We start from the raw sequence: 24,149 nt of genomic DNA on the forward strand, positions 1-24,149 counted from the left end.
AAGATGTCATATTACAATTTTTTTTTAAAACCCACTTTTGCATCTCTGTTAGAAAAAGAGCTACACATGCAAAGTCAATGCATGCTGTAAAAAACATCAGGATAAAACGGGAGATTCAGCACGAGCAATCAATTAAATCACTTTGTTATATCATAAGGTACAGTAAACAACTTTCATGTTATATGTGTGACGATTACATGGGCGTTCATATGGCCTGGCATGCTGACATGCTACCGCCTTGGCAGAGTGACATGGATGCAACGATGAGCAGTGGGAGGCAGCGAGGTGTAAGCCTACTTCATTAAGGCTTGTTTGTCCACTGGTAGCGCAGGTTTTTTTTTGTTTGTTTTCGCCTTCTAGTCTCCTACACAGTAAATGCTTATGATTCTTACTCCTACACTGACACAGCCTCAGAGGAACAGTGATTTCACACATTGCAGCCACATGTGACAAACCCATTGGTATAAGACTAAGACTTCCAACTCCGCTGGGTTCTTCAAACAGCTTTCATTTCCTCTTCCTGAGGGCAAATCCATGCTGTCAAAGACAAGAACTGCATGCTTTCATAGCTATACTGCGCATCATAGAATAATATGGCAGACATGTAGCAGTATGATGTAGCTTTACAGTCATCTTAAAAGAGTTTCTCAAACCTTGTAGTGTTTCCTAATATTAAGACAGGGTTGCATGCTGGCATATTAATAATTGTTTAAAGCATTTTTGTGTAATCATAGCTGAGGAACTTTCTTCACACGGTGAAGCGCTGCGCATGACGCTATTGTAACAGCGATACCGGGCATTTAAAGATTTATTAAGGGTGGTGTCTTTTTTCTAGCCTTTCCAAAAAAACAAACAAAAAAACCCCAAAACAAGCAAAAGTGTAAGAAATCTGGAAACGGTGTGTTTATCAGAGCTGCAATCATTAGTGAGTGCAGCTAACTAGCATGCATCTTTCGGTATTAAGCACTACCTCCATGAAGATGGAGTAAATTAGTAACAAACTATTAGTTTATGCGGTTACAAGTTACGTAAAAAAAAAAAAAAAAAAAAAACCCACCCATTCATGACTAGCCCACCCACTGTGTACAGTATTCCCCCAGTGTGGAAGTTGGTCCTGGAGGCTATCAGAGTTCAGAGTAGTGCTATAGCAGCTCTCTCCTGCTGTCTGACGGTATAAGATTTGGGAACGTTTACACTCCTACAAGAACTACGTTGTTTCTTCATTTCTATGTCTGCGACATGGATCATCAGCTTTGGACCCATTTGTTTGATCAGTGAAAGCCAGTGCTCAAGGGTCCAATGTTTTTGGTGGATCCTCATCCAGGAGACTATAAATCAATTTTTTTAAATGGTCTCTTAACATTGTTAGTATTTTCACTATTTTTTTATACTCATGATCCACCGCTCTTTGTGCAAAATAATCTGGCTCATGTGTATTATGATTGTCTTTCACTATGTGTATTTTGATGAACATCTAGATCCAGATGCAGATTTAAATTTTCGAAACATTCTCCATGATCAAACTTACAAATTTAGAGGCCTTGGCAGGGATTTCTTCTCATGTTTCTACGTGTACATAATTCATTTGGAGTTGCCCCCAAACTCCTGGGACTTGAAATGTGGTCACAGGACGGGAAAGGTTGAGAAACCTTGATTTTAATGGTACCGACACTAACAAAAATATCAAGTGACGTTATCTCTGAAACCACTGTTTCTCTGAGAAAACAAGCAAGAAAACCCTTAATCTTCATTTCAGCCTCAACTTGTTATGTAAGTGCCATGCATGTTTCATATACAATTACATGTACTGGATGTACAGTATATACGAGAGTGTGGGTGTGAGATGGAGTTGACATCTTGTCGTGATAAATAAATGAAAGGCCCTGCCTTGTGTTCCAGGAGGAGAGTCACAGAGTCCCGGCAGTTTGCTGCGAGTCAACTCTCCAGAAAACATACTACAGTATATACAGAATATATATTTACATAGACATATAAAAAGACTGTTCCTGCCTGACCTAGTCTGATCTGGTTCAGTCTGGTGTTGCTCCGGTCTGATACCAGACTTGAGACCAGTGCTACATTGTGCAATTCGACATCCCCGCTGCCGTACGGGGTCCCCGCAATGAATCCACAATACAGAAGAGTACAAAATCTATCAGACCACCCCCCCCCCACACCGAGGGACCCTATTCAGTCAAACTGAATGACCAGCTCTTCTGGGATGAGTCTCAGCCAGCAAAGAGACGCTACACTTGACGGTATGTTGAATTTGGCAGAAAAATGTTGCTACGGAGTGTACTTGATCACCAGGTCTACTTTTAAACGTCTTGCACACATGAAACATACATTGTATTCTAACTATTCGTTTATAAAAAATACAGGCCTGTCGTTCATGATTTAAATATGAATAACTTATGTATAAACATGAATAAGGCCTGTTAGTCATGATTTAAATATGATTACAGGCCTCAGTATAAAATGTAATACTTATATCAGCAGTAAAGAAGCAGCATTACACATACAGTATATTGACCAATACACAAAAAAAGGCAAAAATTTGTACAGTGTATAAATGCCTAAGAAAATGCTTCACAAGCAGTTTATAAGTAGACGTTTTAATTAAGCAAGTATGATGATTTTGAGGCGTAAGTTTAGAAAAATGTTGTAAACCTTCTTATATATTGATTACTTGACTGAATAGGGCCCTGACAGATACAGAGTAAAATGTATAAACACTGTTCTTCACACATTTAAAAGAGCTGAAAGGGGCCTCTAGATACAGTGGCTATAGCCTGATAGGAAATGATTTGTGCTTTGCTTAAAGTCACACTGTAACAGTTTTCATGTACACATTGCTGGCCAAAACAGCAGGGTTGCATTTGAGTTTCACCCTGAAACGTGGCTAAAAGTGACAGTGCAATTACCTGTTTTGGATTTGAGTGTTTCCCCGTTTGTAAAGGAAAACTCCACTGAAAACTAAGGCTTTAACTATCAAATACTCTGAACGTAAGCTCTGAAAACCTCTTAGCTAGCTCCTTTGCAGAAGACAACAGCTGTGGTCGGCTTGGATTCAGAGCAGTTCCAACAATTCCAATCTGGTTTGACGATGAAAAAAGCTTTAAAACATCCATAAAATCACTTTGCAAGCCGTGGCAAGTTTTTGGAAGTCGAACATTGTGAGCATACGGACAGAGAGGAAGCAGATTATGCTCCAGGACAGATTTAACATTTCTATACTTTTTTTCGCCAAGAAATTGCGTTGCTATTAACTTGATAATCAGACTGCATTGCTTTTTCTGAAGTTTGATGCTGAACTCGCGACGTTTCTTCTAGACTTCTAAGTAAACAGCTGTTAATGCTAACGCTGGCTATGTAGCGATAACAAAAACTTACATATAGTACCTTTAAAACTATGCATGTCGTGAATTTTGTGGCCATTTTTCTGTTGACATTTTTTTGGGGGGCTCTGCCAGAGGAAGGGGACGTCCCTGTTTTTAATCCCAATGTGAAACAAAGTTTTTAGACTAGCTTGCAACCAAACTCTCTTTTTCTACTTCAGTGATCTTGTTGCAATCTTCACACTTCAATCAATTTGTGTACAACACTCTCCTCGCTTTCAGCAGAAACAGCTGGGACGCAGCCCTACATGTACTCTCTCCAAACGCTTGTTTTAATAAACCTCTTACTTTGATGAATGAACAAACCAGAACCCTAATTGTCCAATTTAATATTGCACGATTAAAGCTTGCTTCATCAACCACCTACAAAACTGTAATGGGCTTGGCTGTTTTTTTTTTTTTCCCCCCATCTGGGGGAATAGCCGTCAATGAGCACAACACTTAGAGACCTATTTGAATCGCTGCACAAAAGGTGCTGAGCCAATGTGGAAACAGGGAGATTGCCACTGGAGTCCGTTGTAACTGTTGTGAATCTAAGCCACGAACCGCTTCTGTCGTCCTCGAAGTACTAAACTACAGAGTATTCAGAGCCACGTCCCAAACCTTCATGTGGTGTGTGTTTGATACTGACAACCACAGGTTTTCTGTGGAGTTTCCTTCAAGGAGATGATTAGCTACATGCTCGTAAACCTTAGGGGTCACTGGTTATTACTGGCTTCAGCTTTTAGTTACAATGCTGTTTGACAACACGGAACTAAAAACTGGGCTCGGAGTCATTAATTTGATCCATATGGGTCGCTGTTAAGAGAAACACAAACTCTGCATTTTGGTCTGTTGGTTCACTGGTTTCTGTGCACGTATCAACAGTGTGTTGCTACCACAAAGGGGCGAATCACCTGATCTGATAGCAACCAAAGTGCTATAACTCTCAGCCTACAGTTTGGCAAATATTTTGTGAATACTTAATGAGAAAGGTAAAACTGTGAACTCTACAGACTTATCGAACATCACTGACACACCAACATTTTTTTGGCAATACTAAACAAAGTGAGAGGTAGAGAGACGTAAAACAAAATTAAAAAAATGCTTCTGAAGCACAATGTTATTCCATGAAAATAAAGAGACTCTAAAATGTAACACACAGTCAGGTTCGATAGTGAGATGTGTGTTTTTGACTTCTGGGCTTGGAGATCCACATTTCCAGAACCCACGGAGGACACGGTGCCTGTTCATGTTATCTGACAAAAGAGTAAGGCTGGTTCAAGTCCCTGCTGCATTTGATTTGACCAGACTCCCAGGGAGCACAGCTTCCTTTTGAGTCAAGGCAGGTGGAAGGAGCAGAAGGTAGGAGTGTGGGAAGCTTTCAGGCGGGTGATGGGTTTGTTCTTAATGGAACATGGCAGTGATGGTGGTGGTGGGGTTTGTGTGGGAGGGACAAAGCCCTGAGTGCAGGACAACAGTGCATGCTTCTCTTAAACTAGCACATGCTCCATTTATTTAAAAAAAAAAAAAAAAAAAAAATACACACTCTGTAATGAAGAATGTGGCACCAGAGCCTAAATGTTTTTGTACAAAGTCACAACCTCCAGTTTCTGCAGCCGAAAAATAGGAATCTGAAAGGTTTTTCACATTAATCGGTAAATTTTCCTCCTGAAAAAAAAAAAATTCTCCACTCCACACCTCAATTTTGTAAACATTTATATATCAGAGAAAGACGGGATTTTGTGAAAGACAGAGGAAGTGGCAAACTGATGAACAGTGCTTCGAAGGCCCTCGGCAGTTTGGACCCTTTCAGTCTTACATGTGCGAGCGGTCAGTTTCCGTCCTGTTCACTCTCCCTGGTGCAGTTAGGTGACCTCAGACCCCCCCCACCACGACCCTTCAAAACCCCAAACCTCCGTCCAGTAAGGAAGCGTCCCACTCGGGATTATCCAAGTCACCGCTCAGGGCCAAACGTTCCCGTAAGTGCAATATGAGAGAGCAGGCGAGGTTTGCCGTGTGCTCACAAGCTTCCAGTGAAGAGTAGGAAGAAGAAGAAAGCAGAGAAGAAGAGAGTAGAGGCCAGTAGGGTCGGCTGGCCGGCGTTGGAGCGAGGCCTCAGCCTTTAAATTCGGCTTACCCGTCTGGCGAGAAGGGGGTGGATAGCTGGTGGTGGACAGGGGGTGTAAGGAGGTGGCAAGGGCCCGGGTTTGATGCCTCTGGTCCTCATGTAGGACAGGAACTGGTCGGGGATTTCGGCAAGCACTTCTTTAGCCAGACGAGCCATGCTGAGGATGTGGTTTCCTCGCCGGTCGATGTAGTCTCTGAAAGGAACAAACTGAGGAGAGGAAAGGAAACAAGACCAGGGGACAGGAGAGGAAACAAGAAGAGAGGAGGAAACAGGGAGAGGAGAGGAGAGCAGAGGAAAAAAGGAGAGAAAAAGTGAGGGAAAGAGAAGAGGATATGGTGGTATAAAATATCAGGTAAGAGGAAGTGGAAGGAGAATGTTGAACAGAATGAAAAGGACACAGAAAAAAAGGGAGATGTAATTTAGAGAAGTGATGCAGCGGGAAGGAGACAGAAAAATGGCAGACTGAGAACAAGAGCACAGCAGAGGGTCAAGCACCATGACCTTTTCCAATTAATCATAAGTCCTATATTTCTCTGAAGACATTCTGCTGAGCGAACAGCCTCCCAGCCAGTCAGCCATGTCCTTGGGAATATTCAGTACCTGAACAATGTCCCTCTCGGCGTATCGTCCTTGGGATGAGATCCTCTCCTCGTCTCCGTCCAGCTCGATCATTTCTGAGGAGGGAATAACATCAGTCACGCCCTGTCAGGAGACTCCAACTACCACGTCAAAGCTACAGCGAGCAAACGTGACACTCGGCTTGTGCGTTTTAATCTACCGAAGCCGTCGGCGTGCCACTGGGTTACATTGCCTTAGAGTGTCGACGATGCCAAACGCGGCATGAGCACACAGAATTTGCATCGCTGACTGGGAAGCCATCGGGCTGTAAGTTCCACGCAGGGGACACACAGGGAAAACATGCTAGAAGATGTGTAACCACAGCCAGCGATGTGCACCATGGGGACATCATGCAACTGTGCACACTGACTCCACAACCGTGATAATTACTGAATCCTGTTGACTTTGAGGGCTAATTGCTCGTCATGAGTGGGCTTGTTTTTTACAGAGGACTGCTCCACGAATGGTAAACGTGGCTTTTAATGTCTTTGCAACAACACAGGAGAGAGGTGAGGAATGTGGCGGTTACCTATAAAAAAAAAAAAAAAAAAAGAAGCACCACTTCTGGTCCGACAAATGAGAATTTTCACATCCACTTAACCTCAGATTCAGGGGAGGAGGGGGAGGAAAATAAAGGGGAAGGGGAAGGGAGGGGAAGAAGGAAAGAAGATCTGCACAAAGAAGGGCTGAACCGTGTGGGAGGCAAGATAGGCAGTAGGATGAAGGCGAAGGATTACTGTATGCAAATAAACGCACACATCTACACGTACACAAAAGCCTGCACACGCACGTGCTCTTCACCCCGCTTACCATCAAATTCTGCTGGTCCAACCCCGACTATTATAATTGACATGGGCAGAGATGCAGCCTGTAAAGGGTGGGAAGAGACAGAATAGGCGCATCAAAGGCGGGAAAGAAGCAACATTCACTCTTTTCAACATTTGCTATCTTAAACCCTGCAGGCTGCAAGTGAAATACGCCCGTAAATGACTAACTGTAAGTTAACGGTCCATAGAAAGGAAGAGCTCAATAGAAAAAATTCAATGCCATTGTTTACGACAAACGGGTTCATCCAGTCCCATCTGCCCTCTGCAGCCGGTTTCATAAAGCCTCTCGTCAACTCCAGTTCTGGAGTTTCTAATTTCATGCATCTACAACTTTGTCTAAATTTTCCAAAGCTTGACAGCTTAAAAATGACTACCATTTACATCTTCCTCTGCCCTCATCTGCAGCTGAACCGACAGCCTGCATCGCAATATTGTTTATTAAATCTTAGCCGAGCGGGACAGCAAAGTACAGTTCGAGTGATGAATGATGAATTAAGGTTTTTCAGTGTTTCATAACTTCCTGTGGTTAATAGATGGATGCCCAGAATGCCTGAGATTTAAGGGGCATGGATCCTCTGCGGGCTAGTAAATAATTACTCTCAAATCTTACTTCACGATAACATTACATCACACGGGGGCGTAGGGAGGGAAGGGGGAGGGTGGATGGGTGTTGAGGCGACGCAGAACAGCGAGCACAGGCGATTTAGGCTCCAAACGTATGAGCTCACCCAAAGTCGTTACACACACGAACTCTGATCACTCTAATTACAAAGCAGAGTTATTAGAGCTTAACGTAGCAGGATTGCTGGGGCGCATGGGGAGGTGGAGGGGGGTGACCGGGCCGACCCCTTCTCTTCCCTCACTTCACTCATTAGTGAAGATGAGAAAAAGAGAGAGAGGGAGGGAGGCACTGGAAGAGAAAGACAGCAGATAGACTGCTTTTCGTATTCTCCCTTTCATAGTGTTTGTTCATCAGTTTATTAGGATCTCCATTAGGGGCTTAATCACTGCTGGACCTCCAGGGGTCCTCACATGTTTTACAATAAATTACCTGAATGAATATAGGCTCACAATACATGGAGTGCTGCTGTCCACGATACTCTAAATTTCATTCGGTAACCCATTGTACGGTTCAGGTAGTTTTGAAAAGGCCTCGGCAACATAAAGTCTCCTGTCCTTTACATAAAGCTCGGACAATAAAATGCACATAGACAGAGTTTAGATGTGATGTGATACTGTACATTGACTATAGACTCCTTGGTCTGTGCCATATCTGTGATCACGCCGTCAGAGATGATGAGCAGGATGAAGTACTGTGAGCCGTCTGTCACTGCTGACGCATACCTGGCATGGAGAGAGACAGGAGGTCGGAGGACGAATGAGCAAAAATAAAGCGCAGGCACAGGGAGGTGGAAACCCAGTGCTTCTCCATCATGCGCAAACATTTCATTTCAATATTTTATCAATAATAAAGAAAGGTGTTATTTGCCTTTTTCTTTTCTGCTTTCAATGCTCATTTAAGGGGGAACTCCGGTGGCCGGTGTGCGTCTCGTGGGGAGTACTACTCAGCCCGTGAAATCTGTCGTATGCTGTCTTCTGTGGCTCTGGAAGAGCTTTCTAAAGTCTGAGCGGCTCCAGCTGTGAGACTTACTCCTATTTTTACCAGTCAGCCTTAGAGGTTAGAGACTGTGAGCACACAGTTTAAAAGTCACGGGCATTTTCAAGTCAGGGAGGGGTCTAGCAAAAAAGATGGATCTCTTGACCTATGCTGCAATGATTTTGACCTTTTGTTCTCCATCTGTTTTGCTCAAGTCCACCAACTCTATGGAAGCACAATATTAACTCGCTGGAGTAGCGGAATCCCATTCATCACTGCAGCAATTACCTTACTACATAATATATCATATGAGGCTATTACCCTCCAGAGATCAATAAAATTGTAATCTTATTTACTTAAGACAAATGGTCCAGTTACAGTGTTTGTGTCATTGGTTTATATGTTATGTAAAATGTAAAATTAGCATTTTTGTAGTTCTTGGCGCTGCATACTATTTCGAAAGGTTTTTGGTTTTTAAAGCACACGGTAAATAGTGATGTGGCAACATTTCAATGTCTTTTGTCTGTATATTCACATTGTGGTTTTCATTGCTTTAGCGTTTTAAAACTGTCTGTTCTCATCCAATAGTGTATCTATTGAAACCTGTTCTGTTTTTTTTTTTTTTAACTTTATTAACTTTATTTTTACCAGGACTTCTCTTGAGTTACATTATGCTGCTTACAAGAGAGATCAGGCTGAAATGACAGCAGCAAGGAGTTAACATGGAAACACAAACAATTAATATCATAGAGTACACAGAAGCACAATAAATCTCATGAAGCATATCCCGATGCAGTGCACAACTATTGCGGGAGGAAAGAGGAAAAAAATTATTATTGGAAATAGTACGGTTTATGCTTTAAGTCGACTTATACTGATACACCTTGGATCTATTATTTTGCCCTTAAACTAACACAGTTTTGTTATATAAACTACATTGAAATGTTTGAAGTGATGCCGCAGGGAAATATTTTCAGAGGTTCAACAACACCCTAGCGCACACACAGTCAGACAATTAGCAATTTGACGTGACTTGGTGTCACTTTTTCTTAAGCAATGTCTTCCTGGGTTTTAGTCAGATGCTCCACAGAACTGAGCGCTATACAATGCAGCTATTCTCAGTGTCTGAGTGGGCGGAAGAGAGAGAGAGCGAGAGAGCGAGAGAGAGCGAGAGAGCGAGAGATGAGATTGGAAAGCCGACGATGAAAGGTGGGGAAAGTGCTCGTTACAGTCAGTCTTTAGGATCATGAGACAAGATCTGGCAATAGAGGGAGGCAGGTGTAAGTCAGAAAACACTGCACTACGAAGCAGCACATAACTTTTTATCAGTGGTTTTTCATGTAAATTGGGCAAGTGCTGCTGACAGCTTCTGGTAGTAGCTGCTGGAAGAGTTGTTTTAAATATTTAGAACGGCAGGAAAGCAGCTTCTTGCATTTATAATTTGTTACTCGAATAGAAAATTAACTGCACTTGAGGGCCCCATATGTCTCACTTTAATCAGGTTTAGGTCTTTTTAAAACTGAAATGAAGATTTTCTACTTGTGTCTATGAGGATTCATTGACTGTTTATTTGTGAAATGATGGGAGGTGTGACATTTACTATGATCCACGGCAATGCTTCTTCAACTGTGACGGGGGATTTTCTGTTTTTTTGATTTCCTTAGTGCCTTCTAATGCACCTCCGGGCTGCGCATCAGTCATCATGCGGACTGATTATCTTCTAATGGACGGTTTATGATCACTGCATGTGTCCAAATCAACACAGTAAGTATTACTTCCTCTCAGATGACGGAGGTATTAGCACATTTACTTAAATCTCCTCCCTCTGCTTCACAGATTACTGCACAACGGCCCCCACACACACCGCTGGAGTTTCACCAAAGCCGGTTGATATTATATTGATAGTTTTTCCTACGGAACTGTAAATTTTGTGTTGGCATTGCAGTCAACTAAATTTGCATGTGTGTCTGCCTACATGTTCCACATCCCCGGCTGTGATTATAGGGGACCTACCTGGCCACATGGTTAATAACAGGGGAGAAGTGGGTGGGTCCGTAGAGACGCACAGATTTGAGACTCTGGTAATAGGCCTCCATCACCCCCTCAATACCGTTACAGTAGGGGTTCTGTGGATTTCCATTCTGCACAAAAACAGAGAGACAGAAAGCCGTTGATAAGCAAAGAATTATACTTGAAATATTGCAAAATTGGACTGATCAGTTTTTTTTTTATAATTAAGATACTTCTTATGCACAAAGATCCTCCCAAGTTTTTAGTATCGCATAATGTGATCTAAATTCATGACGGCCGTCATTTTGCAACTGTATTGAAGTATATAAATATTTAATGAGCCGTGTGTACGCCTGAAAAAAGTCCAAATCTCCAGTATATCGACGTCTGCTCATCCCCATGTCAACAGAGGCTCTGTTGAATCAGGGATAATATTTGCAGGAAATGTTAACAGCTGCTGCGACACAATTCTAATACTTTGTTGCCAAGTGATTTCACAGAGAATGAAGGGAGCTTTTAGTCTTCATTAACCTCACTTCGTAGCATTATTCCAAGCTGAAGACACAGACAGTAAGTTCCTCTCAAGTATGTGAAAAGTCAGCAGTCGGAGTCTGCAGCACTGTATCTTCAGCCACTTTCTACATCTGAGACCTGCGCACATTTTTTCGACTACTTATCAAAGTTAGAATGTATCTGAACAAAGTTTGTTTGGATATTCAGAGAGTGCAGCTAAAAGGAATAATAAAAAAAGCATTACCCTAAGTATTTGTAGATTTTATGTCCCTTTATGGTGAAAAAGGCTGGGATAGAATTACAGTTTATTTTCAAAAGAGGCATGTTTTGGCTGCAAATAGCGGGATAACGGGATTACATGCATACCCTGAGACATCAAAAATGTCCTCCGCAGGGCCAAAACATCAATAATACTCCAATATTATCAAAAAATATTACCTAGTTTAATAACACTGGAGGGTTGCAAGCCCCTTACGGATGTATGATCCAATCTTACATTGAAGAAATTACACATATTTTAGGGAAATGTCGACAGTTTAATTCGTCTGTAGCAGCATTTCAGTAAAATATATCCTTAGGCAAGCTATTAGAATTTTAACTCTGCATGAGGAATGGATAGCAGGAGAAGCATTTTGGTAAAATCCATTGTGGTGAGATGCGATTTGTTTGCACGAGAGGTTACAAGAGGACAAAACATGATGATAATTTGTCTTAGAATGCGGTTGTCTACGAGAAGTTCGTCCACTGTCCTCTAAAGTAAAATTCTTGTCTTAAGAACCAAAATTGTTGCGGTGTTTCTGTATCTCTGCAGCCCCCACACCCTTTGAACGATCTTAAAATCGATGTGTGCTTGACTGGGTTTAAGATACCCAAAAGAAACTCACAAAGAAGCACACAATACATTATTTAAGCTACCCATATGTTTGGGGCTTTCTAATTATCTCAGTAAGAAACCATCTTGACTGACTCTGCTCGGTTGCCCATGAGTACGAACAACACATGAGACTCCTTTGCTTTGTAAATGGAACTTGCATAATTACGCTGGATTCAGTGGTGGCCTTCTCCCACTGTGGCTACACAGCTGTAGCCTTCCTCTTTAGGAGCTGACTAAATTAAACCCTTAATGGTTACATTAACGCATATGTGCCTTGTCTCAAGGTTTGGCGCCGCAGGGGAGGCTGTTACCCTACGCTGAGCAGCTGTAATGGCTGTAAACGCCTCTGGAGCAGCATCTGGAAGCGAGAGTAAAGCAGGGAGAGAATTATGGGCGGCTGAGGAACGGGCAGGATGTCTAGAGCCCCGTAGTGCTTGACATTGGCTGAGTGGCATGGATGGATTGGAGGAGGAGGAGGAGAGATGGACAGTTAAAGAGGTGCAAGGTTGAACGCTGACAGTGCTGAATGAAGGACACAGGTAATCCAGATTATTTATTCTAAATGTAAATGGGTACTATGTGAATGGTTTCCATACCTCAGCGCTATCAAAGCAACTTTCATACCTTGGTACAACATTCATTAAAAGAAATTAAGCCACGCTCAGGTGGTTGAGCAGGTCGTCCACTAATCGGAAGGTCAGTGTTTCTATCCCCAGCTCCTCCAGTCCGCAAGTGTCCTTGGGCAAGATACTGAACCCCAAATTGCCCCTGATGTATCATCGGTGAGTGTGTGTGTGTGTGTTTGTGTAGAAATGGCCGTATATATAGAAAAGAGCACTGTATTGATGTGTGTGTGAATGGGTGAATGTGGCAGTAGCGTGAAGCGCTTTGAGTGCTCGATAAGACTAGAAAAGCGCTATATAAGTGCAGTCCATTTACAACTGAAAGAATTGTTACCATCTCTATCACTCCAGTAGGACTTAGACTGGCAGTATATAGAAAAATAAATTTAATAGATTCGGTGTGTCTCAATGGCCAAGATGGCTTGTTTACTGCCAGAAACTAAACGGCTCATTTGGTTTTATCACCACAGTTTTGCGCAGGCTGGTTGGCAGAATTTATTCATGTCTTTGGACAGCAGCGTTCAACACCCGCCAACAAACTGTTGCCTGTAATTGGTCCTATGTGTATGAAAGTGTCTGGTTGCAGGCTGTGTGTTTTCAGTTTCTTTTACAGAGTTTTTACACAGTTCCAATATAACTTTGTGTTTACATCTTGGTTTGAGAAACACGCAAGTTGTCTGTGCTCTTAGAGTGACAGATATGCTCCTCCAGCTGGCATGAAAGCCATTATAAGATTTATTCTTAGTGCTATATTCAAATGAAGCTTGAGAACAAGCCAAATTTAAATTTGTTTTATATTGTCAGTCCTAATTTTAACGTTGTTCAAAATTAGAACCGCATTTCACATGACCCCGACTGCTTCATGTCACAAAGAAAAACCTTTAATTTCCAAAAATTGGAAGATGGATGTTACCATGAAATTTGGTACAGACATTCATGTTTCCCAGAAGATAATTTAAAAAAAAAAAAAAAAACTTTGGTGGTCCCTTGACTTTTCCTTTAGTTCAAACCGAAGGTCAAATTTTTCAGTTACCTGTTATCAAATTATTCCACATCTACTAGATGGATTGGCACAAAATCTGACATAGTCATTCATGGTTCCCTGAAAGTGTATCGTTATGACTTTGGCGCTCCTTGTGACTGGCCATCATCAGATTTAAGTTTTAATTTATCCAGTACTTTGGTTTATGACCGAATACCTGTGAAACTACTGACATTAACATCAGCCTAACCTTTACCTTGTGTTCAGTGCTAATGGGCAAATGTTAGCATTGTAACACATAACTAAGATGGTGACCGTGCTAAACACAAAATCCGCTAAACATTACCATGTTAGCATTGTCATTTTGTTCAATTTGTATTTCATTACTTCCATTATCCACCGCTTGGAGAAAGCCTTTAGCATTGTTAGCATGAGAAAAACAGTGCCATTGTCCTGTTTTGTGCCATAAAAGCAAAATAGCGTTGTGCTGTAAATCAATCCTGCAACTTCCTGCTAAAACTGACCTGGTGGCTCATGATGTGAAAAATAACGAAGACGCCTATTAGAGGGGGAGAGTCTTCTTCCAATTGGCTTTGTTTGCAACTATATGTAAATAATAAACAGTCAGATGTTTGCATGTTTTGTGTAGGTCTAGAAAGACAGACGCACATATGGATAAAAGTGTTTAAATGGAATTTATCGGCGTTCAAACATTATGTACCTTTAAATAAAAAGATGGAAGGATAAATGGATGAAAGACTGGATGGCTGGATTTTTGGATGATGCAAGTGATGGGATAAAGCTGTTTCCTCACCAGGGCAAACTCATGCGACACCCGTCCGTCTGGGGGAAGCTTGGCACCGAAGCCTAGTGCAGGAAACATCTTGTCGCTGTCGTAGTCCTGGATGATCTCTCCGACAGCCCGCAGCGCCATGGCGTAGTCGTTCAGCTGGTACGGGCTCATGTAATGGAGTGAAGTGGGCTGGGACGGGTTTCCTGGGACCCGAATGGTTCAACACAATAAAACACACATCAGCATCAAACTGCAATTATGCCAGCTCCCCCTGGGCTGTGAGTCATATTAAAATAAAAAGGAGGGGAGTGGGTGGAAGGGGGTTAAAATGCAAACTGGAGTTTTAGTTACACAAACATTTCTCCAAGGCACAGCTGCACTGGAGGCTGAAATAATCTCACTGGTTGCCTTAAACCTCAGCGGGTAGTGTGAGGAACCACAATTTTACAGTTGACGCCACTGCTGCAAACTACACTAATAGGATGGCACTGCTACAGTGACCTGCTGGCCCCTCCAAGATCTTCTCTACAATGCTCAAGAATGAATGAAATCAGTAAACATGTGACTAATCAGAAATAATCCAGGGCTGTCTGATTAAAACTTTTTGATTTGCAGAAAAACTCCTTTTTCCTTTCCATAAATGCAAAAAGTTTCTCTGGGCATTTTAAAATACAAACAAGGAAAGATAAACAATGGTAAAAAAATAAGTATCTTCAGCTTCATTTGTCTTTACTTTATTTTTTTCCCAAACAGAGAAATGAGAGCAGATAAAAATAAATACATGAATGTAAATCCAAAAAACTAACCACAGTGGTAACATTAAAAGATAAGGCTGGTGTTATATATTTTTGTTATTGTCATCAAACATCATGACAAGACCAAACTAACAATGTTTTAGTTGATCTTTAAATACGTTCCGACTTCCATACCCTGTCTGTGGCACTCAACCCCAAGCCCATTCCTTTTTTTCAGAAGATATGGATGTTTAAAAATTAGTTTCCGAAAAAAGCAGGACACTGTAGTTTTTAGAAAACGTTACTAAAACAGGGTAAACAGAGTAAATAGCGCATTTGTTGGGGACAATATTCAGCTTCGAATTCACACAAATTCGGTGTGCTAATGAGCGCTTATGGCATCCACTTACGGTGTATGTGGGATTGAAAATAAACTACAGCGTGGGTTTCGGTGATGAAGGAACACATCACCCAGCGCAATGATGTGGCTCACTGATGTGTTTTTAATCGTTTTTGGATAACGGTGCTAAGGCACAGACCAAAACGATACATTACTTGTTATAGGATCACTTCATTGTTGGTTTTGGTGTTTGATAATAAGGTAAACATTGAATATCACAAACCTTATCCTTTAATATGACATGTGTATGTACTGCTTTGTGCAATATTATAAATGAGACCGTTGTCACATTCTGATACGACTTCTGTTAGTAGTTTTGCACATATGAGCAACTGGAGCCCAAAGAAAAACTTCACCCAACACAAAAATGAAAAAACAGAAATAATGTAATTGTAAGCTTAATATCACCATTTATTTCAGCCATTCTCAACAATGGGACTGTGAGAAACTGATCTGACGGCAGTAAAGAAAGCCACCCATCTCTCCTGTGATGTGTCCAAAATTGTATTAGATAAATTAACTTAGTAAATCATCTCCTACTAAAATGAGAACATCGCTCATATGTGACAAAGTCTGCTGCACAGGGTTGCTCGTTTTGTTTGTTTGTCGTTAAATTTGGTCACTGACAAATGTAAGGGAGTTTACCTGTGGGGCTTCATAAACCTTCCCTACATGGCGAGTCTGAATTGCAAATGTAATTTGAAAAATGTGGCTGTAGTGACTTTTTGTAAACACTGAGGGACAAAGTGTACAAACTGTGGTTAATAAAGAACATCACACTAAGCTCAGAAGTTTAAAGCAATTGATAATGTTCAAATAAATGTCCAACTTTCTGCTGCTCTTGCCCTTTTTGTCTCTGGCTGAGTAAGAGGGGGCAAAGTGTCATTAGAATTAGTTAATTAAAATGGACTGATAAGGAATCACTTAAGAGTTTGCATCAAATAAAGATCCGAGTGTTAACCGCCAAAGTTTCATCTGTTCGAGACACTTGAGGGATTTAACTGATAAGAGCAGAGCTTTGACACACTTACCATTTGATGCTGTGAAATCAATTGCCACTGTGAAATTAATCTGAGTCCTACAAGAGAAAATAAATTGCGTGAGGAATAACGAGGAATCATCAATCATGCTAGATTATACCACAGCATTTTTCAAAGCATGCAGCAGCGAGCAATTAAGCAGCGGGTTATCGGCAGCGGTCTGTCTTAATATTGGAGCTAAGAGATAATCACGGTGCGGTAATCCTCTAAAACCGGGTCTCTGGAGAGTCTACACTGCATCATAACTGCAACTGTATTTAATGATGGGAGAGATGCTGCTGCTTATTCAGCTATGCAGAATCATGCGCTGCCATTTACTGTGAACCTACCCGCCTCTAATGTAGTCCAGGAAGGAAAGTTCAGTGTCCACGAGGCAGGACAGAAGCGTGACCTGGAATTAGACGAGAATCACTCATTACAGTACGAGCAGAGTCTGTTTAATGTAGATTAAACACAGTTTAAACCAATCATCACGTTTCTAATTGGTAAAAACAGCGGTCAGGCTGGTTCGGTCGACTCGTTGTGTCTCTCCAAGATGCTGTTCTGTGTCTTGTTCTTTTTTTCCCTTTTCAATATCTTTCATGTATTACACTGACTACTTGTTCCTTAATGAAATCTAAAAGCCTGCCCACCTCTATTAAGTTATTTGCTACATGCTTGTAATAACGGGCTACGTTAATAAACAAACTTATTTAATTAAATCGAATTCATTCCAGCCACAATTACAATGGTTGTAACTTACATTTACAACACAAACTCATTAAACACACGCTTGTCTGTGAGGACTGTAAGTTTATGTCATTCAAATCTAATGTTTCCTATTCAGTGCGAGCAGCAGAACCGGTTCCTACACTGCAATGCCGCCTGGCCCCCGGTTTTCTCTACGTCAGTTCGTTTGTGGTAATTTGATGAAATACATTTTAGGAAAATGAACCACAAGGGGTAAAACATCAGTGAGCAGTGAAGGCTGCACAAACTCACCGTTCCTGAGTTTTGGTACTTTTTCTTCTTTTTCTTTCCTTTTTTCTTTGGATTTAGCACCTGTGTAGAAAAAAAAACGCAAACTTGAATCCACTTTGTTGCGTCTCAGTGAAGAGTGGGTGACGCAAGCGCAGCCAGAAATCCTGACTCATGTCTTCTTCTTGGTTCAATCAACCTAGACTACTCAGCAAAAGTAAACCAAAATGGTTTCTTTTTCAAAATAAATTTTTACATATCAACACCTAACATTACGTTTAATTAGGAAATCAGCTTTGTTTAATTCTTCTCTTCAGATTTTCCACAAGATGTGTCTAAATGGCTCACTTCAGTTTTTATACTGTGTGTCCTGGTCAAGGGGATATTCAGAGTCTGGAGAAAAATCCAGAGCAGAGCTGATAAGAAAAAGGCGGCAACAACGTGAGTCTGACGAGCTGATGATCACATGTTACGTCACACGTGTGGAGAGAGAGCAGCCTGCTCTTCCTGCCTCTACACTAAGTGCTTCAGGTTGAGCTTCATCAGCTCCTTGACTGGATCTTGACCTTCAGTGATTTATGGTTTGCTCACACAAAGCTGATGTAGACGTTAATGGACCAGCGAGTGAACTGCACTGCGCATCTGAGGAAGGGAAGGAAGTCAGGCTTTTGAAGAACTGGCGCTAACTAGTTTAGCAGCATATACCGTACATTATTATTTACAGTACTTCAGCCAGGGCATATATTATCCTGTTAAATAATCATAAGAGTCACTGTCTAATCACTGACGTATTCCTACATGTCAGAGTGTGTAGAGCAAGCGTATAGCGTAAATGACTTGAATCGCAATATAGACCAGAAAAAACTGCTGAATAGGTATGAGGCGGTGATGCACCCCAGTAGGGAAAAACGGCACTCGAATGGGATAAAAGCAGCTCAACTTGCCTGAGGCTCTGGAAAACGTTTGCTGTGCTCAGACTCAGAATAAAATTTAAATCAAGTGGAGGATCAATTTTGTGCCTCCTTATAAATGACCAGATCAAGGTAATGTTTTGCAAATTCGAAGCGGGAATTTCCGCAGGCAGCGGATCCACTCACTGTCAAGCTCTGACGTACTGCATGTATTTGTCCGGTTTCAGTCTTATTCAGGCTGTATGTAACTTTGTCATCTGTCTCTAAAGCCCAAACAAACACATGAAAAGCACATGGTGCACTGCAGACATAAGGCCTGCCGCAAGAGGAAGACAGGGAGAGGTTATGTTCACATTATAGTGAAAAACAGCTTTTGGTGATTCCTCCTCCATTATGTCCTATGTTTTTATTGTGCTAATGTATGCACCCTGTGCGCTGCAATCGCCAAAAGATAAAATGTGTTCAACTCTGCACACAAGCTGCGCTGACATTTGTGAGAATTTAATACTGTGCGTTTTTTTTTTTAATCTTCCAGAACCACACGATAGCAACTGAACATATATTAAGACAAAACTCAAAAAATAACATTTGCTCGGCAAAATATGAGCATTGAGATTCAGCCACCGGGTCTGTTCCAATACGTTTGAGTCTTATACTTATCTACATGAAGCTTTGGCAAAGGTTCACTCGAGAAGATATTTTCTCTCACATTCTGCCTTTATTCCTCTGTTGGTGAATTCCTACTACTTCTTCCCGCTAACCTCAATAAATATTGGTTCTCACTACAACCTGATCTCTCCTTATTAAATCGCTGGTAGTACCCCGAGCGCTATAGTTTGGGTCTATAGCTCAGCTCTCCTCTGAACACAATAATTCTCAAAACAGCGTGCAAAGAGACATGCATAGTGCAAGAGCAATGTTTTTTTGAGGCAAGCTTCTCATTAACTAATTGTTTTTGGTTTTGTTTGTTTGTTTTTAATTTGGACGCCTGGTCACTCTGTGGTTGCCACTTGCAGTTAGATGGGTTACCTGGGATACGTCTCCTCTAAAGGTGAACTATTTTCGAGTTTTTTCATCTCAGGTTCTGTATCAAAAAAAATGCCCCCGCATCGCGGATCTCACCCTGCACAGGCCAATTTGAGTGTTTGCGAGGATACGTTGGGAAAGTAGGGATATTTTTTCTGGTCCTCGCTTTTTCAAAGGGTTGTCTGAGGGTTTTGACTTGGTTTTAGGCTGAAGATTTGAATTGGGGTCAGGTTAGGGTTAGGGACTCGAGGATAATGAATCCTTACAAGTACGAAAGCACAAGTGTGTGTGTGTGTGTCCATGTTTGTATGTGTTTGTAAATGTGAGAGAGAGAGAGAGAGAGAGAAGAAAATCACCTCATAGACGTGGAACTGTGACTGGCTTCTGGACATTTCTCTGTAGCTGGTGCTGAACTCGCCGATAAAGTCGTGGCTGTAACAGCGAACACACGGTCACATTTCTACTCATCAGAAAAACCCTACATGTTCTGTGTTAAAGCACTGTAGCGAAGCGGCGTCAGAAAACGCTAAGAGCCTATAGTAACAGTAAAAACGCCTTCTTTGTCGTGTATTCACATTGTCTGTGAAGTCTTCCTTGAAGAACAGGAGAAATCAAGGCGTATAGCTAACGAGCTCCGTGGTTACTGGAGGCGTGGGCGTAGCAACCAATTTCACAATTCCACGGGGATAATCAGCGCAGTTGGAATCAGGGTCAGAAACTAATGGGAGCTCAGGGCAAAATGCCCTTGAAATGTCAAAAACTGCCTGTGAAATTAACAATGTAGAGGCATACTGTGCCCCTGCGTACCGTGAATTCACTTGCTTCAAAAGATAAACACTATCTTTATCCCCCGACTGACAGTATGAAGTTATCTGTCAAGAGACCATTCAAGCAGTATTAATAGTTAATGTATATTTAAAGCAGTAGGGAGTTTTGTCACATGCAGAGCTTTGCAGTGAATTTTTTTTCCTACAGTATCTACACAGTGAAAACATTTTGGAGTGTGATCTGTGACTATAATCCCTAATGCCTTGTTTCACATATGCTCTTATATTATCGGAGCAGTTTTTATCTTTTAAGGAGTATACAATATCCAGTGTCATTGGGCAAAAATTGAATCTTTGAATTTTAAAATGGCACGTAGGAAATAAATAAAATAATAGTCTGGTCGACACAATATATCGCACATAGGTAACTCTGCCCCAGGGCCTTGTTGCAAACGTATGTGGGATGTCTTTCACAACAGGATGTCAATAAAATCATAATACTGTATAGATACAGATGGATGGAGCATCATTTCATGCAGTGCAGTAGTTTAACAGCACAAAAGAGAGAGCATTGTTCCCTCACCCTCCGTCTCTGTCCCAGTCGTACACCTCCACCTTAATGCTCCTGCAGGGAAAGAGCAGAGAGAGGGGAGGGAGGGAGAGAGAGGAGAATCCTATTAAAAAACCAATTAGCACCACTGATTTTCAGTCTTTCTGCTTAAAAAGCTGGCAACTGGTCCGTGGAAGGCTGGGCTCCGAAGTGGACGAGCCTACGAAATACAGAAGGTTTTTTTTCTTTTTCTTTAAACATCATACAAAAAACCTGGGCGATTAAGAAAAGAATTATAAAAAGATACCGCATACCACACCAAGGTTGCCCAGTCCTCTAAATCTGTATTAGAATGAAATAACCAACGAGTCTTTGGTCACCTTCCACACAGGTATGTCAATGTCCTGCGAGTGTTTAAGTTATCGAATAACTCAGTACGGTTGCATGACTGCAGAGTTGGTTGCGTGAGGGTTAAAATACTGTGCATGGTCAATTTAATTAGTATTTAACTACAAACTTTGTCTGAAATGAGGCATCCATGTGTGTCCATAGTAATTTGCTTTTTGAGGCACGTTATTAAAAGCCAAATTGGATCTATCAGTGCTCTCAGAGGAATCCAAGTTTTCCCGTCCTACTTACAACTGGATGTTCATGTGAACGGTAACGTGTCAGACCCGGGTAATTCCTGTAACTCCTACATGGCATGAACACCGGGTCTATAAGCTAGATTAGATCAACTATGGATGTTAAGTAACATGAGTGCAGTTTGGCTGCTACAGCGTAGCTGTGAGACGTTATAAACACAGCACACACCGTACGGTCATACGTGCTTGGTCTTTTGTATTTTGACAATTTCTCCAGGAACTGATGAAAATTTGTCAGCTTTAATTTTTTACGAGTTAAAGGCGTCAATACTTGTCAGTACAAAATTTGGAAATTATGGGAAGTGATTACTGATTTTACCTCTAAAGACACAATGAAATAAAAAGAAATGCATTCTACAAGGTTTAATCCTGTGTCCTGCATTCATGGTTATGCTTTCTCTAGGTATATGTCAAATATGTGTCAAGTATTACGTATTAAAATCCATCTCTTTTCTCTTGCTGTAAAACCAAATCAAATCCAATATTATGGTCGAACTGCTGTTTCACTGAGAACCCTCAGCACTTTTTGAACTCTGGTGTAGAAACAATGTTCATTCTCACTCTTATTTCTGTTCTCTATAAGATTGTTTTATCCATGAGGCATCCATTGACTGTGAACATGGTCAGTACACTGTTTGTGTTTGTGGGAATCCCGCTGTCTCCCCCTGTACCTGTCATAGTCTCCGTTACACAGCGCCCTGACGGGAATTTTAAAAGCCTGCCACACTGGGTCCAGGGTATTCTTCACCACCTCTGTTTTGTGGCAGATGGTATACCTGTGAGACATGGAACACTGTTAAAAGATGACAAACCTACCTTAAAGGGAAAAAGAAAAACCCCGTGTTCACCTCATCTCTTTGTTATTAAGGGGAGTGTTATGTTAAAAGCATTTCATAAAGCTCGATCCTCGGCTGAAATAACCACATCCTGTTCTTTTTTATATTGTCTGGCCCGTTGTAACTGCAGCTTGCTGCTGTTATACCCTGTGGCTGAACATTTAGGCTGCATCAGTAAATACCCAGCTGCACAAAAAGAGAATGTGTTAAGTGCGAGACGCTGAAGTCAACTTGAGTAAAAGCGTCTGCGGGGCCAAGAAACTGTGACCCTCCATGCGTAGTTTTCACTTAACTCCATCCTATCCATCCTGTCTCCTTCTATTTTCCTCTTGTCAACTCTGTCCTATTATCTCTGCTCATTCCTCCTTTTGCTGCTTTCTCCTGTAGACGGCTGCATGGCACAGGTCACATATACAGCACTGAGCATTATGTAACATCACATTGGCAGTTTAGACCTTATATCCTCCATATGGAAGCTTTTTGGAGCGTGAAGAATTACTCTCTCAGTCTACAGTTAAGTCCATTAGTATTTGGAAAGTGACACTATTTTTGTAATTTTGCCTCTGTACACCAACATAATGGTTTTGAAATGAAGCCATCAAGATGTGATTGAAGTGTGGGCTTCCGGCCAGGCCTTTACTGCTGCCGCCTTCAGTTCTTGCTTGTCTCTGGGTCTTTCTGCCCTCAGTTTTGTCTTCAGGAAGTGAAAAAAGCGTGATCAATTGGGTTGAGGTCCGGTGAATGACTTGGGGCCATTGAAGAATATTCCATGTCTTTGCCTTGAGAAGCTCTTGGGTTGCTTTCGCTGTATATTTTGGCTCATTATTCATCTGTACTTTGCAGCATTTGGCTGAATCTGAGCAGATATTACAGCCCTGTACACTTCAGAATTCATCCTGCTACTTCTATCAGCAGTCACTTCACCAATAAACACCAGTGACCCAGTTCCATCGGCAGCCGTACATGTCCATGCCATAACACTGCCTCCACCATGTTTGACAGATGATGTGGTGGCTTTTGATCATGAGCCGTTCCTTTTCCCTCTCCATACTTTTATCTTCCCATCATTCTGGAACAAGCTCATCTTGGTTTCATCTTTCCAAACAATTTTGTTCCAGAACTGGGCAGGCTTTTTTAGAGGTTTTCTGACAAAGTCTAATCTGGTCTTTCTGTTATTGAGCGTTACCAGTGGTTTGCACCTTGTATTTACATTCATGAAGGCGTCTCTTGATTGTAGACTTTGACAAAAAATACGTCTCCCTCCTCGAGAGTGTTCTTTACCTGGCCAGATGTTGTGATGTGTTTTTCTTCACCAAGGAAAGTTTTCTGCAATCATCCACTTTAGTTGTCTTCCAGTCCTTTTGGTGTTGCTGAGCTCACTAGTGTATTCCTTTTTTTTAAGAATGTACCAAACTGTTGATTTGGCCAGTCCTAACGTTTCTGCCATCTGTCTGATAGGCTGAAAAAACAAAACAAACCTAACGATGGCCCTCTTTCACTTGCATCAACACTTCTTTGGGCCGCATATTGAGAGTTCCAATGAACAGCTATGAAATGCAAATTTAACACATGGAGTCAACTCCAGACCTTTAATCTGCTTAATTTTTCCTGAAATTACCAGGGAACAGGCCACACCTGGCCATGAAACCGATCAATTGTCAATTATCCAAGTACTTTTGAGCCTCTGAAAATGAGGGACTGTGTATAAAAATGGTTGTAATTCCTAAATAGTTAATGGGATATTTTTGTTAAAGCCCTTGAAATAAGGCTGAAAATCTACAGTCACACCTTGATGGTTTGGTTTCAAATCCATTGTGGTGACATAGAGGCAAAAATTACGAAAATTGTTTCATTGTCCAAATACTTATGGACCTTACTGTATATGCATTTCAGGCATCTCTACATCCTGTGTATGTGAATTTTTGATGTGTAAAACTGA

At 41.5% G+C, this 24,149-nt stretch overlaps 1 protein-coding gene across 8 annotated transcripts in view; it reads right to left on the reverse strand.

Moving 5' to 3' along the window:
- LOC120793473 (copine-8-like) overlaps positions 1–24,149 on the reverse strand; it is an 80,312-nt gene that overhangs the window by 12,366 nt on the left and 43,797 nt on the right. For 6 of the 8 annotated variants that reach the window (XM_040133582.1, XM_040133583.1, XM_040133580.1 and 3 more), the window contains 12 exons: positions 22,046–22,150; positions 20,764–20,805; positions 19,770–19,845; positions 17,501–17,560; positions 16,849–16,910; positions 16,511–16,557; positions 14,367–14,548; positions 10,564–10,691; positions 8,195–8,297; positions 6,937–6,994; positions 6,109–6,182; positions 5,518–5,715 (listed from right to left, as the gene is read on the reverse strand). In XM_040133582.1, the coding sequence (XP_039989516.1) occupies positions 5,518–5,715; positions 6,109–6,182; positions 6,937–6,994; positions 8,195–8,297; positions 10,564–10,691; positions 14,367–14,548; positions 16,511–16,557; positions 16,849–16,910; positions 17,501–17,560; positions 19,770–19,845; positions 20,764–20,805; positions 22,046–22,150 (1,135 nt within the window). Of the gene's footprint in view, positions 1–5,517; positions 5,716–6,108; positions 6,183–6,936; positions 6,995–8,194; positions 8,298–10,563; positions 10,692–14,366; positions 14,549–16,510; positions 16,558–16,848; positions 16,911–17,500; positions 17,561–19,769; positions 19,846–20,763; positions 20,806–22,045; positions 22,151–24,149 lie in introns of those variants that run through there. The other 2 variants (XM_040133585.1, XM_040133588.1) reach the window with 2 other exon arrangements.

The sequence above is a fragment of the Xiphias gladius genome, chromosome 8 (genome assembly GCF_016859285.1).
Source record: "Xiphias gladius isolate SHS-SW01 ecotype Sanya breed wild chromosome 8, ASM1685928v1, whole genome shotgun sequence".
Lineage (NCBI taxonomy): Eukaryota > Metazoa > Chordata > Actinopteri > Istiophoriformes > Xiphiidae > Xiphias > Xiphias gladius.